General features: G+C 39.6%; 1 protein-coding gene across 2 annotated transcripts in view; it reads right to left on the bottom strand.

The window, feature by feature from the left end:
- SAMD5 (sterile alpha motif domain containing 5) overlaps positions 1 to 22,982 on the bottom strand; it is an 80,036-nt gene that overhangs the window by 19,815 nt on the left and 37,239 nt on the right. The window contains exon 2 of one of the 2 annotated variants that reach the window (XM_057527563.1): positions 4,635 to 5,141. The exons of the other annotated variant lie outside the window; for it this stretch is intronic. Coding sequence (XP_057383546.1) covers positions 5,079 to 5,141 — 63 coding nt within the window. The 3' untranslated portion in view covers positions 4,635 to 5,078. Of the gene's footprint in view, positions 1 to 4,634; positions 5,142 to 22,982 lie in introns of those variants that run through there. 2 annotated transcript variants of the gene reach the window in all.

The raw sequence follows: 22,982 nt of genomic DNA on the forward strand, positions 1-22,982 counted from the left end.
TTGCAGGCAGTGTGGGAAGTCTGGCTTTCTCCTTTCTTCTTTTGAGATCGCACTCTGATTTCCCACGCTAACCATAATGCTCCAGTACCCTAAACATTTATATATTGTCCATTTAAATAACGCACATACTCTGTCCCATTCATCGAAATGTAAACGATCACAAAAGAGTCAAGGCGGGAACCGTGGTGAAAGCTGTTAACGTTTATTGAACAGAGGACATATGTTTGCAAATTACAGCGTTGCACGAGCACGCAGTCCAGGGTTCATAATGCTGTTCCAATTCGGCTCTCCAAAGGGCCTTCTCACACAGTCCCTTTTTAAAACAGTAACTGAAAGGAAAAAGGTGTCAATTGCAGTTACATGCACAAAACCACATGGCAACTTTCATTTAGAATGAATCTCTGCTCTACTACTTAGATGGACACAAGGTGATTTTTCAGGTCCATGCACACGTTTTTGTATGGTCAGAACTTTTCAAAGAATAATGCTTTCGTAACCCATAGAGTATCTCAGAATAGTGTCGAGTTTAGCAAGCAGGGCAACAACTTCAGTGAACAACAGAATTTCTAACATTTGCCCCAATCAATATCCTACTTTGCCCTCAAGAAATTCAACACAGCACTTCATTTTTGGAATAACAAGGGAAAATTCATCTGACAAAGGACATGATACGGAATACACCTATAAAAGGTATTTCTCATCTCAAACAATGTTTAAGAGTCGACTTCTTTCCTTTTGTTCCAGTGGAAGAAATTTTGGTCAAATTGTCAAAAAAATTACCACCAGGCTCTTGAGGTAGACTTTAACCTCCAATTTTCCTCTAAAAGTTATCTTTTAACAACAAAAATTTTTTTTTAAACTTAATTTCCAGGAACTTAAACAATTTAAAACAAAATATCTATTTTTATAAGTAAAAAAAGTTATGTTGTTCAATTTTCTGAACTACCATTCTACCTTTTTTTTTTTTGCCTTTTATGGAAATATCTAAAATAGTGATCATGGAGTAGAAAGTTATTAGATTTTTATCTCCTTAGAGATTAATAATAGAAAACTGAAGAGGATTTTCTAATCAAAGAATCTGATAGTATAAAACATCTGATGTAGGAATACTTAATTGATGACCACTGAGACTGCCAATTAGAAAATTCTAGAAGAGAAAGCCTAGCTGATTCACTTTGCTCTGCACAACTTATCTGGTTTAATTTAATACAGCAACTATGATGGTTTTATTCTAAGCATAAGATGCCAGCTGGTCTCTTCTAAGAATTCTGTTCCTCTGCCCTTGGTCTGAATGGTGAACTGGCCATTTTGGAGGTGTAGCTCTTGCTCATTTCTTGCATATGTCTCTGGATGTAATTTTCTACTCTTTATTCCTTATTCACTTTGAAATGCAGAAATCCTCCACCTGTCTGAACATGATATTTTGACACGTAATTAAATGACATGTAAAAATTAACCATTTTGTTGAAGAATTTAATTTTCTTCCACCTTCCTTTTTGTTACTGTTCAATGCCCATGCAAAGGACCTGTTTACAACACCCAGATTCTTCACAGAGGACAATCCAGACAGGCTTATCTCAGTTTGCTGGCAGGTGCATTCCAGCCACTTGCGCATCTGGTTTCTCTTTGCATAGAAGAGTTTGCCTGCCGATCCACCATCATCTGCTTCATGTCTTGGCTGGATTTATCCCAGAAAAGGCTATGGGGGAATGCCCATTTGCACTCTTAATTTGTAAATCACAGTCATTAACATCAGAGGAAATGCATATCTGCCACTCTCTAATTTGCACTCTAAATTTATAAATCTAAAGCTGTTTTAAAAAGGGGCAACTTAAAGAATACCTTTATATGTCTACGTGACAATTTCCCCAGACTTGAAAAATGTTGGCCTTAGCTATTCGCTCATTGTTTTTAAAAATCACATTCTTTTCATTCGATCAATAAACATTTACTCAACTCCTACTATGGGCAGGCACTGTAGCTCTCCTTTATCCTTCCTAAAAGAAAGCAAAGGGCCTTATTCAGTGGGTTTAAGGCATCAATAAGGACAATTTATGCTTGAGTCAATTTATTCTTGAGTGTTCTAGTCAGTTTTAAGGTAATCTCTTTCATAGAAGAGGAAAAAAAGAAGGGAAGGGAGCGAGGCACTGCGCACCTACTATGTGTCAACACCGAGCCAAGAACTGTGTGGGTGTATGTTGCAGAATTCTTAAGCCTCTTAAGAACTAAGGGAGGGTATGTATTCTTCCCATTTTATGGACAAGGATAAAAAGCTTTGATGAGTTTAATAATGTGTCAACACTGAGCCAAGAACTGTGTGGGTGTATGTTGTAGAATTCTTAAGCCTCTTAAGAACTAAGGGAGGGTATGTATTCTTCCCATTTTATGGACAAGGATAAAAAGCTTTGATGAGTTTAATAATTGGTCAAGATCATTTCTCATGCTACATTCTTAGCTTATGTTCTTAACAGATTCATGACAGGAAAAAGCTATCAACATGATTCTAGAATTTGAACTCAGATCTGAGGAACTCCAAAATAAAAACTCAGTGCTTACTGTCTCTGTTATTAATTTCACAACACCAAGATGCTGTAAATTTCTCTGGATTGAAAAACTGCTTGAGTACAGCTATTGTATGTTACTGTAAATTCCTTTGTGAGGAAAGAGCCCTTAAAATCATGCATTCCCTATGCCAAGAATATGTGCGTAAAATCTTTCTTTCCTCACCTTAAAAATTTTGTTTTAAGATGAAATGAAGAAAGTGTTGCTATAATCCTCTCATTTCCTCAATTTATGAAGTAAAAGTCTGTAATTAACTTCTCTTCATGTTCTAGGAAATACAAATCAAGATAATCCTCTAGTTTTGATAATATATTTATTTGTCCCTTTGCTATTTCCTTTACCTTAAAAAATTAAGGATATCATGAATATTAGATAAAAGAAAAAAACACTATGAAAAAATTACTCTTCTTAAGCATAATTATCTCCAGATATAATTCATGGTAAGATTACTTCCTTTCTCTTATGTCTTATACTCTAACTCTTAACTCATCTTCATTTAATGCAAAAGAATTAATGGGCTTCCTTGAATATTTCTCTGCTTATTTTAAAGCTTTCTTCCTCTAGCTTTAGGTAAGAAGTCTTTAAAATCCATGGGCTATTTCACCATTCTACATTGTGATAGAGGATTGTTATTTTCAAATTCCAATAGTAAACACAAAGAGAAGATTTAAATTTGGCAAAATAATTGAAGCTAGACATTATATAAATAGAAAATAAAACTTGCAATGACCAAAGAGCCCCCTTTTTGGTTGCAGCAGATTGCATCATAATGCCCACAGTGAAAAATACTAGATTTTTCAGAAATCGGGTCCTCTCTAGCAACAATTCAACAAATGCATGTAAATGTACATCTGTGAAATAAATCTGCCACAGATCCTGCACCTGGAAATGAGGTCTCGAACAGGAAGCCATTTATTATCACAATAAATTATATCTATAATCTACAGAGACACCCACTCCTTAAAAAAAACAAAAACAAAAACAAAACATAACTTGGAAATTTTAAAAACTCACTTGGAAAAAAAAATGATGAAAGGTTGCTTGGCGTATAATTCTTACAAAACTGCAAGCAGTTTTTTTTTTTAAACGTGTAGTTTAAAAGACAACGTATACATGCTTTTAGAGCTTAATTTCCTTGCATTTGTACTTAAGAATGAGACTGACTTTACCCGGTGTCTAAATTAATCTCTAGAAGTAGCTAAACTATGTCAACCTCAGATTTTTAAAGCAGTATTGTGATTAAAATAGCCCTTGGAGACCTTAATTGCCTACCCATTCCCCTACGCACCAGGAAGAAATGAATGTACATCTATCTCTTTTTCTCCGAGGGTTCCCTACTCTTGAGCATTACAATGTGATGTAAACTTCAATCTCTTTTGTACTTCTAAGTAGTGCAGGGAAGATTCTGGAATACAGTACTGCCTAGCTGCTCTCAGAAGCTGTCTGACCGTGGAGCTTGCTGCATGTTTAGATCTCTTTTGATGATCTCCTTTTAACTAAGTTTTGGGTCCGGTCAACATGACTGCATTTTCTAAGCAGAAAAGAAAACTGCCAACATCCAAAGGCATAAACAATAGGAATTAGAAGAACTCCGGATTCATCTTAATTCCTTCCTCCCACCTCCTTCTACTCTCCTTTTTGGCTGTGGTTATACAGTGCTCTTAATGTCCACTGCCACGGCCCACCTCTCTGCCCCCCCCCCCCCAAAAGGCCTGAAATCAGAATCTGGGAAGGGAATCTGGGCCATGGCAGTGTCCTGGGCTGAGGAAAACTGGCCATCCAGTCACACAGCTGGCCCTTGCTCAATGTACATCAGAGTAAGACACAGGTCCTAACACTCAACTTCAGCCAGATGAAACTTAAAAAGAGAAGTTACAAAAATGTTTCTTCCTTTGCAGATGTTCCTGAATTTGTCACCTTTATCATTGTACCTACATATGAAATAACTATATAAAGCACTTTAAAATAAGAATTCCTTCACCAAACTATTCAATAGAGAATTATATAAAATACTTAACCTATGAAAGCAGCCCTACATAAAGTGAAAAAGTATGTTAAAATACAAAATTAAAATGACTATTCTCAAGTTAAAGGCTAATTTGGAAATGATGTAATTTCTAGCTATTGCCAGAAATCTTTTTGTCTTGTATTACCACTTAAAATTAGTCAGTACCCAAATGCCTTAGCCAACCTCACTTATTTTCAGCAAGAATTCTTAGTACCGAGGGCGGAATCCCAAAATATGTAGAAGACTGTATCTCACAATGGTATGTCTTTAAAAAATGAACTCAGTACTTCTTTATGTGTGATATTTCACTGCCTTTTGTCTAGCTATTATAAGTTTGTTACCCAGTGTACTAAGTTGATTATTCCAGAATTTTTCCAAGCAAAAAGTTAGGCTGATGAGTATTTCCAGGGTCATCATCCATTTCCCTTTTTGAAAGAAGGTTCTAAATATGCCCTTTTCCAGTCTTCAGGCACCTCATCAGTCCTCCACGAGTTCTCAAAAATGATATCTAGCGGTTCTGTGATGACTTCGGCCAATTCATTAAGAACTCTAGGATGCCAGCCATTGGGACCTGTGGATTTGAACATATCGGGGTTATTTAAGTTCTCCTTTACCCATTCTTCCCCTAGTCCATCATGGATTCCTGCTCCAATTTTTAAGTCATACTTGTCTCTTTCTGGTTACCACATGGACTTTTGAAAACTAGCTTTCAGTCTCTGCTTTTTATCTATCAATTTTCTCTTTGAAGCTAATAAGAGAAAAATGTATTTTATTCTTCTCAAGCCTCTGTTTTGTTTAAAAAAAAAAAGGTCTACTTCCCTTTCCTTTCATATTTCTTATAAGAAAAGGAAAGTTAAAAAACAATAAATAAATAAAAGTATATCTTGTAATAGTTTGCCTTCCTAAATCACATCACTGAATTCTACATTCTGTCAGCCTTAGTCATAGGTAACAGTCAACATGCTGCAAAACATTTCAAAGGCTACCTAGCTCATGCTCAGAGGGTACATATCTATCCAGCTTGTCTGTGCAAGTGCTAATTCAAAATGTACCTTCCAAAATAAAAAAAGACTCACAATCATCTTTAATCATGATTTGTATGCACATAACTTTTTCACATAGGCATTTAAAAAGCATAGTTGTGCATGAGATGGAAAGAGATGAAAAAGGATTTCTTACAAAGCAGTAACCTAGTTGAATTCATCTGCTATTGTGTGGTCATCTGCACTAGTGTTCTGGGATTGATATTACACTAATTATCTCCAAGCTCTGATCGGTGTTGACAGTTTTAACCCCTTCGTGGTCACCATGATTCCTCCAAAATTGAAAGACAGCAACAGATTACAGTTTCCTGCCCATCTGTCATAGTTATGCCCTGGGCCTAGAATCCCTTGACAGAACGAGAATGGACAAAGGAGAAGAAGGAAAAAAAAAAGAGTGCAAAGGAAGAATAAGGATGCCTGGGTCTCTCCTATGATTTTTGATATGACAGGCAGGCTGTGCTGCTTGGATTCAACGATTGTCTTGTTGTTTTTTAACTGGAAAAGCTTTTGGAAAAGGTTGAATCAATTTTGCTCTCTTTTGTTTTTGTTTTGTTTTGTTTTTCTAGTCTATATCTCTCCAGTGGTACCCCCAGTTTTATCTCTTGCAAAAAAAAATCATATTGCAGGCATTATTAAGACTTTTAAGAAACAATTCTGCATATTTCTCTAGGGCATAATAATTTGTTTTAGCACATGCCATCTTCACCCTTGCTCAAACCTGCCGATGGCAATATGTTAACTAATATGTCATCATTAATTACTTTGGGTAATATCATCTGGCAGTTGCATCTAAATGTATAGGAAGTATTACTAGCCATGCTCAGGAAGTTTCTTTCTCCAGAAAATCAATCTGTTTTCAGGCCTTTTTCGCCACTGTAAGACCAAGTAATAATATCTTACTACTCACTAATATATTCACAGTCACTCAGATAAACTCATACCCAAGCCAATCAATGCCTCTATGAAAACCAAACTCCTGTTATAAACTATGTAAAAGTAATGTTCGATCTGTCTTGACAAACTAAGCTTTTTTTTTTTTTTTTAGGGGGGAGTGATCAAAGTTACCTTAACACGAAGAAGGCAAAACTGTTTCATTTTTAATGCTCTAACGAATGAATGAATGAAAAAGCATTGCAACAGAAATTGTATTTGCTTTAGAGTGCAAGATAACTTGCTATTTCTATCTGAAAAACCAGAAAGAGCCTCAGGTTGCAGCATTAGGGTTACTAAGACCTCAGGAAGACTACAGCTGAATTCTGAAGGGGTCACAAAGGAAGAAGGCAGCATACTGAGGACATTCTTATTAAAATGATTCTCAGATGTCTGCACCGCAACTGATAGGCTCTGCCTGAAGTCAGCAAGATGACCTTGTCTACTGTTAAAGGTCATTTTATTCCAGGAACCTGTGCAAATAAAGAAAATGCCTTTGTACAGACTATCATCTAGTAAACGGGCAGACACCCTCCACCTTAAACTTATCTAAAGATGTGGACCACGAAGTCATTCACAAATCTAGCATCAACCTAACAGCCTCGGAAACCTCTTTTGCCTTTGGTTCAACAAAAACAAATCGCATTCATTAAACAAGCCCAGCCCTGCAATTTGCTACTTTTCATTCTTTGTGGGGAGGGGGTGGGAGGCAAACAGGATTTCCACAGTTGGGTCATGGAGAGTTTCAAGATGTGAGAGCAGTCGCAGAGAACAGTAATTAGCCGAGCACATGTTGCTTCATGATCATAGGAAACGTGAGTAATTTCCATGCTAGGAAGGCTCCTTGGAGCTCTGGCGCCTGGTATGCATTGTGACATCCCAGATCCTGTTCCTTACAGACCGCAGTCGTCAAGCCGAACAGAAATGAACAGATGTTTACAACTCTGACCAGCTTTAAGGAGATAACTGCTAGAAATACGTCTTTGGGGCAAACAAGCGATGCCAGTCCAGCCTCATTTCACAGAGCTGCTCCTACCACCTCACATTTTTTCCTTTCATTTTCCCCCCTAAATAATCCAGCATACTCCTACGAAGAAAAAAGCCCTTTCTTCACTCCACCAAGAAAAATAACAATCTGTTTATATGCGTTTACAGCCTTCTTTGGATATGACTAGGCTGACTTAACAAATCATGAAAGGCATTGCCTCAAATCTGGTCCTTTCTCAAAATTCATGAAAGTCAACCCCTGGACCAATAAATAGCAAGTTATATTTTTGGTTCTACTAATGCTCCTGAAGTTTTCCTGTTTTTAAAGTTTGTAAAAATTGAATGCCAGCGGTTTGTAATATGCCAAATTATTATCTATGTCTAAGGAAACATTACTAAAAGGTTTATACTCTGGTTTGGCCTAATTCTTCCCCGACCTGCCTTTGAGCCCACTCTCAGTTCCTACATCAGGGCCATACAAACCTAATTCTTGGGCTGAACTGTGACTTTCTCAGTTTTATTTGCTCTAAGCTCTTATGGGGGATGGGATGGGTACAGGGACAGTCTTTCATTTCACAGATATCTGGCAATTCTAATCTGTGTTAGAGTTCCAATCTGAGAAACAGAGGGGGTGGGCAGGGGTGCAGAAAAAGTTATTTAAGGAATAAAGAAACTATTATCCTGTGGTTAAAAATTAAGTGTTACGAGATTATGGTTTTTTTTTTTCTCAGTTGATTATTCTGATTTGTAACTGGCTTCCAGTCTGTTGCTCTTTTCAGCTTGTGATTTTCCCCCTAATTAAAAGGCAATCAGAGTTATATGCAGGCTAAACCATTTAGAAGTTATTTCTCTATTGCGATATTAGTTTAAAGGATGTAGCTCCATTGCAGATGTAGAACCAATAAATTCTCCACATGTGGTGGCTGAGATAAAAAAAATAAAACTGGTGACTGTACAATAATAGGCCATGCAATTTCCTTATGGCGGGGGGAGAGGGACAACTCTCTCATAGGAAAAAATTAATAAAGCACAATGGTGCAAATGTTGCCTTCTCTCCCCTGGATGGCACAAGGCACATGAATCTGAACCTTTGGGTGGCTGGTGATAAGACAAGATTTTTTTTGCCGCATAAGTTTCTCAACATTCAGCCATGTCACACTACTTATCGTTATGGAACCAAGGAAAGTTGGTAATTTGATAAGAGACCAGGGGAGGTGGGCGGGTGTAAATACAACCTCATTTTAGCTGTAAATTTCTCCAAAGGCAGAAACCACATTTTACACTTCTTTCTGTCTGCCTCAGGAATATTAGATAGATAGGAGTACAGTTTCCTTTGCCTACACAGCAGAGAATAAAATAGCAATATGTTCACTAAACCCATCTGTATCTTCACAGTCATCTTTCAGTTCCTCGGAAGGCCTCTCGGGGGACGCCTCAGGCTGCCTCCCAGCCCCCAATAGGCTGGAGGATGCAATGTTATGTTACACAATGAGCGGGCATATATGTCCTTTTTTCTACAGGAGTCTTACAGGGTAGGTTTCCAGGGATTCTATAGACTAGAAAAATGTTTGGCCTGCTCCAGAATGATCCACGTATATTTTCTTTTTCTGACTTTAAACACAAATACCCAGACGCATTATAAACCATTCTGTACAACTATCCTGCCTCCATCTATGGTGTGTACTTGGTAAGTACTGATTTACTATCTAACTCCTGAAACAAATTAAACAGGTTATAATAAACTGCGCGGCTTCTTGCCACCTACTCTGGACCCACAAGAGTTCTAAGCTTCACTCAGGACTGAATCTGCAGGTTTTAAGCAAATGGAAAGTATACGGGAGAGGATGGAAATTTGCCTACCCCTTATTATTCAGAAAACTCTCAGGAACAAATTCAGAGGTTAAAAGACAAAAGCGTCTTTATTTATGCTCTCCTCAGGGCATTCACCGATTTTATAATTTTTCCAACTGAATAGCTATGTAAATTCCCGATTTCTTAAAAGCACTTTGTTATAGTCATCGTTGACATATTCTGAATATGCTAAATTCCCCCCACACGGAGGACAGCCCACAGGGCTGTGGTCGGCAAGTGGCAGCAAACGCCAGGAGACCACGCTTCAGAGGCCTGGGACCTCCTCACTGCCCAGAGTTGGGTCATGTCTTATCTCTACCAGGAAGAAATGATCAGGAGTTTAACCGTTGGGAATTCTGAATTCTTCTTTCAACAATTTTATAATAATTAACAGCTGGTCACAACATGAAACTGGGACCAGGTCACCACACTTTCAAGAAGTTTAATAGTACTGTTAAGGAGGTAAAATAGTAGCTGGAGGGGACAGTGCTTTTAAGAACAAAGAGGGATTCTGAGAATGTTTACAGATGGAGTGGAAGGAATCCATGGAGAGAGACCAAATGCAAGAAAATAAAGGCATAATTATGGACCATAATTATGACTAGGGCCAAGAGTAGATACCCAGAGGAGGGATTAGTCTTAGAGGGGAGAGGGGCAATTCCTCATCAGAAACAGGGAAAGAAGAACAGATGGGCAAAGATGTCAACACACTTTGAGATGAAGGAGAGAGCGAGGGAGGTAGCTCGTGTGCAACGGACTTGCAGTTCTCAGGAACGACCTAGCCAAGGTCATCTGCAGAAGGGGAGGTGAGAGGAGCAAGGGTACAGTTTTAAGGCGCCCAGAGGCGGTTAAGGGGGGCCTGAACTGGGACATGAAATCAGTTTGACAGCTGCAAGAGGGCAGATTCAGCTGGGCTGGACTGCATAGAATTATAGTGAAATGACCTTTTAGAGTTTTTCTGTATTATGCTTCAAAGTCTCCAAATACCACCCAAAATCGTGATCAAGACACAGGCCTGGAAATGCGCAATGGAAGTCCAGAATAGAAATAATGATAAATGCTACAGTATGTTGTATATGAGTGTTCTGTCTTCCAGTAAAGCTCTTTAAGGCATATTTGATATGCCTTTGAATGAAACAGTGCCGTTGAGGACTAGCTTGGTCTGTTTGGGCTGCTATAACACAATACCACAGACGGGGTGGATTATAAACAACAGAATTATTTCTCACACTTCTGGAAGCTGGGAAGTCCAAGGTCAAGGTGCCCACAGGGTCAGTGTCTGGTGAGCCCGTCTTCCTGGTTCACAGACACCATCTTCTCACTGGGTTCTCACAAGGAAGAAGGGGCAAGAGAGCTCTTAGGCCTCTTTATAAGGGCATCAATCCCTTCCTGAGGGCTTTACTCTCATAATCTAATCACCTCCCAAAGGCCCCGCCCCCAAATACCATCACATTGGGGATTAGGTTTCAACATATGAATTTTGAGAAGACATAGACATTCAGTCTATAGCAACATCTGTCTCTAACCAGGCTCCCTGGCTACCCATTTAAGGGTTTCTCACCTCTCTGTCCCTCCCTCTCTTCTTCTCTCTCATCTACCTACTCACAGTAAAATCATCCTTTATTATGTACTAATGGTGCTTGAAACCGCCATTAACACTAACCTGCCAACTCTGATTACAATTATCACCAATGTAATTGCCATCAACTGTAGGTTTATAGTACATATTACAATTATTACTACCTGCCTACCCCGCCAACAGTAAACAGCTACGAACAGTAACTGAGCGACCTTCTTCTGTGCCAGGCACTGTGCTAAGGACACAGTATATTTAAACATAATCTCCTTTACTTCTTACCACAAGCCAGCGTGATGGCTATCATGGACTCAGTTTTACACATGGGGAATCTGAGGCTTTAAAGTGTAGATACCCTGAGAGGGTCAAAGAGCTAATCAGTGGCAGAGCAGTCCTGTCCCACAGCAATGCCCAACCTTGTAAAAGTATGTCTGCACTCCCCATCATTTTTGTTTTTATTTATTTATTTATTTTGGTCCGTGCAGCATGCGGGACTTCCTTGACCAGGGATGGAACTTGTGCGCCCTTCAGTGGAAACGCAGAGTCCTAACCACTGGACTGCCAGGGAATTCCCCCCATCATTTTTGACTGTGAATGTATAGTAGTTAAACAGCATCCTCCAAAATTCACATCCACCTGAAACCTCAGAATGTGAATTTGGAAATACAGCCTTTGCAGATGGTTTAAACTCTGGAGATGAAATCATCCTGGATTTAAGGTGGGCCCTAGATACAGTCACTGGTGTTCTTTTAAGAAGAGGAGAAGACACAGACACACACTGAGAAGAAGGCCACGTGAAGACAGAGGCCAAGAGCGGAGTGATGCAGCTACAAGCCCAGTAATGCCAGGAACCACCAGAAACTGGGAGGGGCAAGGAAGATTTTCCCTTCGGGCCCTTAGAGGGAGCATGGCCCCCCCAAACTGTGATTTCATATTTCCGGACTCCAGAAATGTGAGAGAGTAAACGTCTGTTGCTTGAAGCCACTCAATTTGTGGTACTTTGTACAGCAGCTCTCATAAACTAATATGGAATCCTTTCACAGAAATACTTAATTTCTCAAATGCTCTTGGGAGTATTTTTAATCACTCCATCGTTTTTAGCAATACATGCAAATGTGATTTTAGGCAAAAGGTATTTTATTTTTATTCAGGATACAAAATGTTGCGCATAATGCTTACTTAGATATTATATTTAATGTCATTCATAATATATAAGAAAATTTTAACTTCGTCCTATTAAATAAATGATGCAAACTGTTATATGATTTGTAAAAAATACATTAAAAACTATATGCTGTGTTTATGCATCCTCCATGTATATTAAGATGCAGACTGAGATTTAACTACTTCCTACAGCATCAAAAATAGAAAATAATCAGCAGTTGGGATGATTGTTTTCATTTTGCTTGATATCCACTAGTTTATTTAGTTGAATATTTATGATTTGCTTTAAGTTGCAAGACCAGAGGGAAGGTTACAGTGACTATTTGTAAGCATTTCTCTACAAATAACATGCTATATATGTGGACATTTTTATTTCCAATAAGTTAAAATTGAATGTAAACACCAGAATTTTTCTGTTTTGATATCAGTTATTGAAGAATGTGAGTTTAATGTGCAATGTAAGCATATCTGAACTCTAATGAAGCTCTCATTTTACAGAGGAAAATATTTAAATAATTTTCATTGATATACTTAAAGATACATAATGAAACAGTTACTATTCCCAACCTGGAAAACTTTCTTGACTCTTTTGACAGCTCAGAAACCTCCAGCTAGATAACATGGCAGTTTCTATATTAGCAGTTCTCAAACATTTGTTTCCAGGAGCAAACTGCATTTTTAAAAAACACTGAAGATTCCAAAGAGCTTTTGTTTATATGTGTTATAATTATCAACACTTACCATATTTGAAACTGCAACTGAGAAATGTTTAAAATATTTATTTAATTCATTTAAAAATTAAAATAGTACATGTATCACGTTAACATAACATTTTTATTAAAAATAAATATATTTCCCCCCAAATTAATAATAAGCATGATGTTGTTTTGCATTTTTGCATATCTCTTTAATGGCTAGTTTTATAGGCTACTGAGTTCTCATATCTTCCACACTTGAACTGTGACAACATGTTGTTTTATTTGAAATAGATGAAGAAAATCTGTGCCATTAGAAAAAGGAAAATATTTTAATAGCTTTTTAAGATAGATAATTGTAGATATTCTTTTGCTACCATGCCAAAATTTGACAACATATAGATTCTTAAGTCAGTTACCATGTGAAATCTGAAACCATATCAATGAACTTTTTGCACTCCATCAACTACATGAAAATCTTTGGTCTGTCTTCTACTATTAACAGATCTCTTGTCAAACGTGATTTGACAACATCATGCATTAATCATTTGGAAAATATTAGGTTCCTGAGTTATGCAGATCTTCTAAATGTTAACACGTATCATCATTCAATATCAAAAAATTAACATTTGTTACTATCACCACCCAGCTCATCCAAAAAGCCTTCAAGTCTTGGGAAACTGTCAAGCTCACTGTGGCAGACACAAGTTTTTTTTTTAATGTAATTTTTACTTGAATATTCAAATTTTATCATTAACAAATATTATCCATTACTTTTCTTGAAATATTAGGTTCACTTTACTCACTTTCAAGAAATTTAGCTGCCGGGACTTCCCTGGCAGTCCAGTGGTTAAGACTCTGGGCTTCTAATGCAGTGGGTGTGGGTTCGATCTCTGGTTGGGGAACTGAGATCCCACATACCACGCAGCGTGGGCAAAAATAAAATAAAATAAATATTAAAAAAGAAAGAAATTTAGCTGCCAAATACCCAGTAAGTAACCACAGTTTGTTCCTCAGTTGTTCTTCTAAAGCAAAATGCTGGTTCCATGACTAAAGCAGCTAGTTCAGCTAGTAACTTAACAGCAGAAGTGGTTGGTGACGAGACAAGGTTCACATGCACTTCCATTTGCAACAGAAGTCTTTGTGAGTAGTTCTCATTTTGTCACACAGAATATTAAAAAAAAATGTACTCAAAGGTTGAGAATTTAATAAAGTTACTAATTTCTACTGTTTCATCAAGGATATTTTAAGGAAAACAGCTATTTTTTGGCATGTGTGCAGGTGATGAATGCCACAAGCACTGATGCAGTTTGATGCCACTGTCTTGATTGGCACTAATGGGCCAGCATTTTTACCCACTGTGGCTTTTGTGCTACCAATGCAAATGTCCACAACGTGAAAAAGGCAAATAATGTTATAGTATTGTTATGAAATAATTATTCTCAAAGACCCCTAGGACCCCCAAGGATCTGTGGACCACACTTTGAGAACCACTGTCTAAACCACTTCTAGATGGTACAGGCCACAAAATCAGCACCAGTAGATCTCAGACCAACTCATCAGTCTGGAATATAATTCTGCCCTTTGAAATGATAACTCCTTCCTAACAATTGCTCTGTATTTACCCTCCTGGCTCCCCACCTGCCTCAGCCCCATGAAACTAGAAAGTCTGTAGCCTTCCTGCCATGAGGGTGAGTTGACTTTCCTCCTGTGGGGAGAGGGTTTGCAAAGGTAGCTGGGCTGGCTGCGGGGGGAAACGCTTCTCGGAGGGACAGTGCTTGCCAGCTTTGACAAAAGCAAGAGCTTTTCATGTGACTTAGGCAATTCTGATCAAAAGTAACCCGTGGTCTCTTGGCGTCCAGTCCCAGACCCCTGAACACTGAAGCGTGGCCTCCACTGGGCCTTAACCTCACCTGCCAAATTGGAATGGGCAGGGAAGCAAGACAACTGTCATAATCCTTTTTAGCAATTCCTTGGAAAGCACATTTGCATGTATAGTGGCAGCCAGAGTGAAGCACTACCCAAGGGATCTGTGCTGTTTTCCATCACTCTACCTCTTCTCTGGTTTTGGCAGGGGAAAAGAGGGACATTTTTAAATGTCTCAAGAAAGCCACAAGCTCTGATGCCATCATTCTGGGTCTTAAGGACCATCAGCTAATTGCTTTAAAGAAACAATACTGGGCTTCCCTGGTGGTGCAGTGGTTAAGAATCCGCCTGCCAATGCAGGGGACACGGGTTTGACCCCTGGCCCAGGAAGATCCCACATGCCACCGAGAAACTAAGCCAGTGTGCCACAACTACTGAGCCTGCGCTCTAGAGCCCGCGAGCCACAACTACTGAGCCCATGTGCCACAACTACTGAAGCCCATGCGCCTAGAGCCCGTGCTCCGCAACAAGAGAAGCCACCGCAATGAGAAGCCCGTGCACCGCAAGGAAGAGTAGCCCCCGCTCGCCGCAACTAGAGAAAGCCCGCGCACAGCAACGAAGACCCAATGCAGCCAAAAACAAAAAAAAATTAAATTAAATTAAAAAAAGAAAGAAACAGTACTTATGAAGTCATCTGAATAATCCTCAAGATGCTGGCCTTGTCCAAATAAACTCTGAAGACATGTAAATGGGTTACTTGAAGCAGCAAAATATGTAAATAGGACTGAGTTCCATCATACACTGAAGGTCCTTACCACACACACACTTGCTGTTGTGAAGTGACACTTCTAGAAGGTTTGGGAGCAAAACCCAAATCGCAGGCCTTCACACGGTTACAGTTCAAGGTAGCCTAATGTCACTGTGTCCAGAGTGAGCCCAAGGTGGCTCTTTGTGTGTGTGTGTGTGTGTGTGTGTGTGTGTGTGAGAGAGAGAGAGACAGAGAGACACTGAGGGTTGGGGTGGGGAATGGAGAACACCTGGGTCTACCTCCTCAAACCAAACCAGCCTAACCTCCAGGTATTCCTCAGCAGTCAGCACATCCCTTCCTGCCAGGACAGAAGTGAAAGCCCCTGGGGGGAAGCAGTGCAGGGCTAGAGACCCATGCTCAGACTCTGGAAGGAAACCCCAGGTTTACTACTTCCTGGATGGGTGGCCTTGGGCACATTACTTAACCTAACTGCTCTGTGCTTCAGTTTCCCATCTGAAATGGGAACAACAGTGGTACCATTTCAGAGAGCTGTTATGAGGATTAAACGAGCTAATATTTGCAAGACTGTTTAGAACAGTATCTGGCACGGTGTAAGCCTATATAAGTGGATGTTTCTTCTAACACGTACCCCATAAAAGGCATGGAATTCTATTTCTTCATTCAATCACCGAGTGATATAAACCCACCCTTAAGGAGGCACAGATACTTAAGCACATCTTCAGAACAAAAACATAATGGATGTGCGGCAACATTATTAAGTTAGTCATCCACAAATGTTATTAGAATAAATCATGAATAATGTGTATGCTTTAAGCACTGTCTAGCCATTAAGTTTGAAAAATTTCATTTAGCTTTGTGAAGCATGCCCTATAGAACATAACTGCCATAGCAGTCATTCTCAGCTTGTTCAAGCATAAAGACCCCTTTAATTGTTTTAAAACGTAAGTCACACCCCCCGCCACAGGGCATGTGTGTGAGTGCATGCACCCACACCCACACACACACACGCACAAAAGAGAGTAACTTCACTATTAAATTCTTCTTACTTTCCTACCACTCTTTGAGAAAAATTGTTGCTTTAAAAGTGACCAAGAATGTAAGAATACCTTCAAATAAATGTATATGAAACATATTATTTATGTACAGATCCACTGAGGATAGTTGGTACCCAAGTAGGTTCCAACTGTTTTTATTTGGCTGCACCGTGCAGCTTGCGGGATCTCAGTTCCCCAACCAGGGATTGAACCAGGGATTCCACGGCTGTGAAAGCACAGAATCCTAACCAGTAGGCCACCAGGGAACTTGGTTCCAAGACTCCTGTATTAATTCCTCAGGGGTCTGGGTTTCTCAGATTAGAAGTCGCTTTCACAGAGTAATGGAATCATCAGAAGCTACGATCGTGTTCTTGAAGAAATTCAAATATATTAAAATAAAAGTTGATTAACCAAGTGAAAGTCAAACCCCAGGATCCCGACTTTAATCTAACACCGAGTGGTCACTCCAGGCTTGCATTGGTTAGCATATGGCAGGCAAGAAGTATTTCAGTACATCTGAATACAGCAGTATTCCAAGAAGCTAAAGGCCAACATTTTTTATGACTTAAATCAGAATAGCTTGCTTTCCTCTCCACACAATCTTTCACAGTTGAGCCTCACAATTTTTCACTGTTTACTCCTTCAGGAATCTGACCCTCTGCAGCAAAGATGTCAAACAGAGAAACAGATAATCCCATGCAGTTTCTACAGGAAACATGCCTGGTTCCAGAGATAATAGAAAGGACCCAAATTTCCTGGAACTAATACAGATCCATGGAAACATCCCCAGGCAAAAACAGAGAAGCTCAGTGGACTGGACATTTTTCAGACAATTCAAAACTAGGATAACAAGAGATTTTAGAAACTCCCTACTGTTGATAGGACTTTCCTCTGTATGACATGGAACGCAATCCTAAGAGCTGACTTTTTGTCCCTCAGACAAAATAGTATTTAAAATAGGTATAAACGTCTGCTGAAATTACGTTTAGGAACAAGTCCTTCAGTTATTTTCTTCTGTGCTTCTCATTCCCTTTGAGAGCAAATGTAAAACAACCTCTCACATAATTGCATTTTGCTATCACTTTAAAGGCAGAGTTGTTTTTATTTTAGGACATAATGTGCAAAATCATGTTATTTGACACTACATTATATTCACAGATCATGCAAGCTAAATAAAGACACCTTGCTGATTTCTTAATATAGATTCAGCTAAGATTAGTTATGCATCTGCCACCTTAACATTCAGATAGGGGGGAAGAAAAGCCTTAGTTAAAAAGCACACTTGCATTGGAAGCACTTATAATTTCATGGTTCATTTAAGAGCATCACAACCAAGAATTTAATTATGTCAAAAAAAAGAACGGTATCTTTTTAACAACCAGAAGTGCATCCCCCTCAACTTCTCTCCTCCCCCGCCACCAAAGCGGGTCATTCTTCTTAACCTTTATGGGCTTGCTTTCTGACCTAGGAAATAACGAGTGTGATTAGATGATCTTAAGATACCCTCTGGTTCTATCATGCCGTGATTTTAAGATTTCTAGGGAATAGTCTGATGAGGAGGCAAAGGGGAAACAGAGCCAAGATGCTATGGGAACTTGGCCAATTCAGTTCCTAAACAAGGCAGTATTTCCCATGATGCAGACACACATTCCACTGGGCACTGTCAGTGGACTGGCAACTTGAAGCTACCACAGAACAGCAGTTTCACCAAAACCTCAACTCCACATTAACATTTAAACATCTGCCTACACACTTTATTTAATCCATTCTATTGTTAATGCAAGGATCCCTATGACACCTGTTAAAAAACAAAATATTCAACTGAGTATTGGCTTTTAAAACAAATAAATAAAAACGAAACAAATAAACATTTGCCTAACAATATGCTATTCAACAAATCACTGAACCTCAAAAAAAAAAAAAAAAGAAAAAAAGAAAAAACATGGATTCCTCCCAACTAAGGTCTGTGTCACACCATCAGAATGGACAGAGAACTAATGACAGGAAATTAATCTCTGTAGGGGGTAAGGGGAAAGTCTTATTTTTGGATCAGCAAATCTAACAATAACTTCCAGGTTGAGTAACAAAGTGTTTATGCTTTGCAAGTTTCTATAAATGCATAGCATAATCCTTTACACCGCTGAATTACTTAAATAATTCACTCTGGTGGTGGATAATGTTCTGATTGGTTCAATTAAATGAAGGTCTTACTGGTTCCCCCAAACAGAGACTGAGACAAAAGCGTAGGTGCAGGTCGTTTATTTGAGAATGTGATCCCAGAGAGCAGAAGTAGGGGCCAGGGAGAGTGAAATAAAGAAGGGAAAGCCAACACAAGGATGTATCTGGAGTTGGCCACTCAGTGACGTGCTGTTCAATTCTGTAAGACCTTCAGGGGAACCTTAGGAAATGCATCTCAGAACCATGCATGTGAAAGAAGAAAGGAGGAACATTTAGACCTCATCTTCTATTACCCACTTGTCAAGGTTTTCCTGGTGGGTGGCAATTTTTCTGCACTTTGTATTTTCACACGGTGAGAGCCTAGTCAGCTCCCATAGAAGTGAATTACAAAATCAAAGAAGCTCCTGGCTGTAGAGCAAGAAGCGCAGGCTTGAGCCAATGAGCCGTTAGGCTACACTTATGTGCTACCTGTTTAAGCCTGTGCAGAAGTGTTCACTCAGCAGTGGGTGGAATAAGAAACAAGGCTAAGGTGATTTGAACTGGTGCACACAAGCATCAGGCATGTGTATGAGTCAGGATGGGCCAGTTATGCCGCAGTAACAAATGACCCCACGATTTCAATGGCTTACAACAACAAAGGTTTATTTTTTACTCATGCTACAAATCCAAGGTGGGTCTGCTATGGTTCTGGGCCATTTTCTTCACTCCAGGACCAAAGCTGACACATCAGTCTCCATCAAAAAACATAGCCAGTCACTGTGACTTGAGGGAAAATACTAAATTTGCGAACTATGCACAGTTTTATAAAGCTTCTGCCTGGAAGAGGTCCACATCACTTCTACTCACCTTTCATTGACCAAAACATGCCATCTGCCTATTCTTAGTTCGAAGGGCTGGAATATATAATCCTCCTACAGGGAGGGGTAATGTAGGAAGAGTGATTTGGAGTACAGTAATACAGCCTGTTACTCTATACTTTCATTTTCATGGGAGAAAAGCCAAGGGTAGGAGGAACAATTAACTTTAAGGAATCCTGTGAAAATTCTTTCATAGCACCATTTTTCTTTGGGCACATGGCAACCAATATTTAGGAATATTAAGTCTCAATCAAAGAAGGCAAATCTTTTTCCAGTGAGAAAAAGAAAGCATGGGGGATACCTCATGGGGAAGGTTAAGAAACCATCTACTTCCTGTTTTGTGAATTTCTTCATTTTATAGATGTTCAAATGATTTTAAGAAATCCCAAATGAAGTGACTCCTGAGGAAGTTAATGACAGACCTGGGACTAGGCTTCAATTCTCTGTATTCCCATTCCAGGACAGAGTTGATAGAAAACATTAGTCATCGTTCAAATTACCTAAAAAGTACATACATTTTACAGAAAATATCTGTTTCTTTTATAAAGTTAACAACCTAATGTAACAATGAAACAATTTAAAATAGTGAGGTGAGCACTACACTGACGAGACAAAAGTCAATTTAATTTGTTAATAAATTAAAGGAAACATGTTACAGTTAGAGCATTTGATTTACCAGCCTGCTGACCAGAGATATCGAGTTCTTTGTACAAACTTAAGAACCATCAGAATTTTGTCAGATGAAACAACCAAGAGGGAAGAGGGAAGAGGTTAGATGAGCCTCATTTAAATAAAGGGAGTCCCTATTTGGGAAAGGAAACTGTAACCTCCAAGCCTTTACCTAATTTGATCTGCCTTCGAGGCCAATGATGAAAGCGTGGCAAACTATTCCATCCGTTTACCCATTGAATCCGTTTTTACTGAGCGCCCATCCTGTGCACAGCGCAGTTCTAGGCACTGAGATGACAGTAAAGAGCAAGGCAGCAATGTCCCTCCCCTCACGGAGTGTACACTTTGGGGAGGGGGTGGGGGAGTGCAGAGAATAAACAATTAGACATGTAAATAACCAAGATAACTTCACATTAGGGTAGGTCTTTAAAGACAATAAAACAGTGGTTTGATGGTGAGAGGTGGGATGTCGATCTGTAAGTGGTGGTCTCTCTGAGCAGGCATCATGTAAGAAAATAATGACACTATTTATGTAAAATCACAACCCGGTTGTTAGTAACAATCAGCAACATTATCCTTTAAGGGCTACTGTTACTCTAGTAAGATCTTTGAATGGATTTTACCCCCTGTACTTTCCCTCCACTTCCCATTCCCCACTAAATCTCTCTTTTAATTGCCCATTACTACATTTTTTCTTGTTTTATTTATTAAATACACTTTTATGATTACAGACAATTTAAAAATGAAGCTATTTTATATCCCCATTACCCAAATTAAGTTGCCTTTTAAGTATTTTCTATACATCATGAAGCCTTTGAAAGAAAACTCATCCTCCCTCCTCACCACCCTCAGTTACCCCCTCCTCTCCTACCTGCATTTCATTCTTGCTGTAGAAAGATTTCTTACCTTTCAAGTCTGTATTTGGGCAAAAATACAGGTTCTGCTAAACAAAAACTTCCTTTCTTACCTGTCCTGGGCAGAAACACATACAAGAGGCAGAATTCTAAGAATGGCCCCAGTGACTCTTGCCTTTGTCCAAGTCCCTGTCCTTTGAGTAAGGGTGAAACCCATGAATACACGATGTCACTCCCATGATTAGGTTACACTGTATGACAAAAGGCAGATTCTTCAGGTTGGCTTAATCTAATCCTAGTCATTTAAAAGCATAGTGCTTCTCTGGCTAGAAGACAGGAAGACAGAGAAATTGGGAGCATGAGAAGGACTTGGCTCACCACTGCTGGTTTAAAGATGGAAGGGCTACAGGAGAAGGAATGCAGTCAGTCTCCAGACACCCACCGCTAACAGCCAGCAAAGATTTGGGAACCTCGAATCTACAGCTGTGAGTGGAGTCCTAACCACTGGAGGGCCAGGGAATTTCCTGCAAGGAATTGGATTCTCCCAACAACTTACCACCTTAGTAGCAGATTCTCCCCCAAATCCTCCAGATAAGAGCCCAAGCTGGCTGATACCTTGACTTTGGCCTTATAAGACCCTGAGCAGAGAACCCAGCCAACTTGCCCAGAGTGTTGACTTACAGAACTGTGAGATAACCAATGGGTATTATTTTTAGCCATTAGGTTGGTAGGAATTTGTCATGCAGCAAGAGAAAACTAATACAACATGTAACCAGATTTATCAACTGAGTGTTCTATTGTTAAACAGCTAAATAACGACTCTTTCCCACCTTCAGAATATGCACCATTAATTCTAATGAAATGAGGGGAACTGTCTGGGAGAAAAGGGTGAGGAGGGTCAGTGATGGAAAAGTAGGACCCAATGTGGGACAGACTAATGGCAAACACTGTATCATTTACCCTGCCCGGTTGCAGTGTCACATGTGCTGGGCCACCAACTACAGTACTCTAAAGGAAGGAAAGAGGCAGAACAGCTAGGATAAACTAAAATGTGCCACGGCACGAAGTGACAGGAAACTGGGTACAACCAACTGATTTTCTTGTCAATTCTTAGTACATGGGGTGGGGGAGAGAGGGGAGATGATGAAATTGCTTAAACGATGTCATGCCTTTCTGGCATTTTTCCAATTATAAATTCACATGATTATATGCAGAGTTCAGAAGTATTTACATATTGGGGCTTCCCTGGTGGCGCAGTGGTTGAGAATCTGCCTGCTAATGCAGGGGACACGGGTTCGAGCCCTGGTCTGGGAAGATCCCACATGCCACGGAGCAGCTGGGCCCGTGAGCCACAATTGCTGAGCCTGCGCGTCTGGAGCCTGTGCCCCGCGACGGGAGGGGCCGCGATAGAGAAAGGCCCGCGCACCGCGATGAAGAGCGGTCCCCGCACCGCGATGAAGAGTGGCCCCCACTTGCCGCAACTGGAGAAAGCCCTCGCACGAACCGAAGACCCAACACAGCCAAAAATAGATAAATAAATAAATAAATAAATAAATAAATAAATAAATAAATAAAAAAGAAAAAAAAAATCCTTTAAAAAAAAAAAAAAAAAAAGAAGTATTTACATATTGCAGCAGAGGAAACACTGTGTATTCACCTGATGTCCTTTCCTTTTCCTTGGCACAAAGGAAGGCTACCATTTCAGGCTACCCTACAAATATGTTGGGAACACAATGGAGTTCTGGCAAATGGGATGTAAGTAGAAATAACAGAAGTCATTTCCAGGCCACCTTCTTCAAAAATATCGTGAACCAATCTGAAGTTCTCTTGTCCCTGAAGAGGCCACCTGTTGAGGGAGCCTGGATCTCTGAGTCACTGCATGGAAGAGAGCCTCCACCAAGGTACACTGGACTTTGTTGGAGCCAGAAATAAGTATCTG

This window comes from Balaenoptera acutorostrata, chromosome 14 (genome assembly GCF_949987535.1).
Source record: "Balaenoptera acutorostrata chromosome 14, mBalAcu1.1, whole genome shotgun sequence".
In the NCBI taxonomy this organism is placed as follows: Eukaryota; Metazoa; Chordata; class Mammalia; order Artiodactyla; family Balaenopteridae; genus Balaenoptera; species Balaenoptera acutorostrata.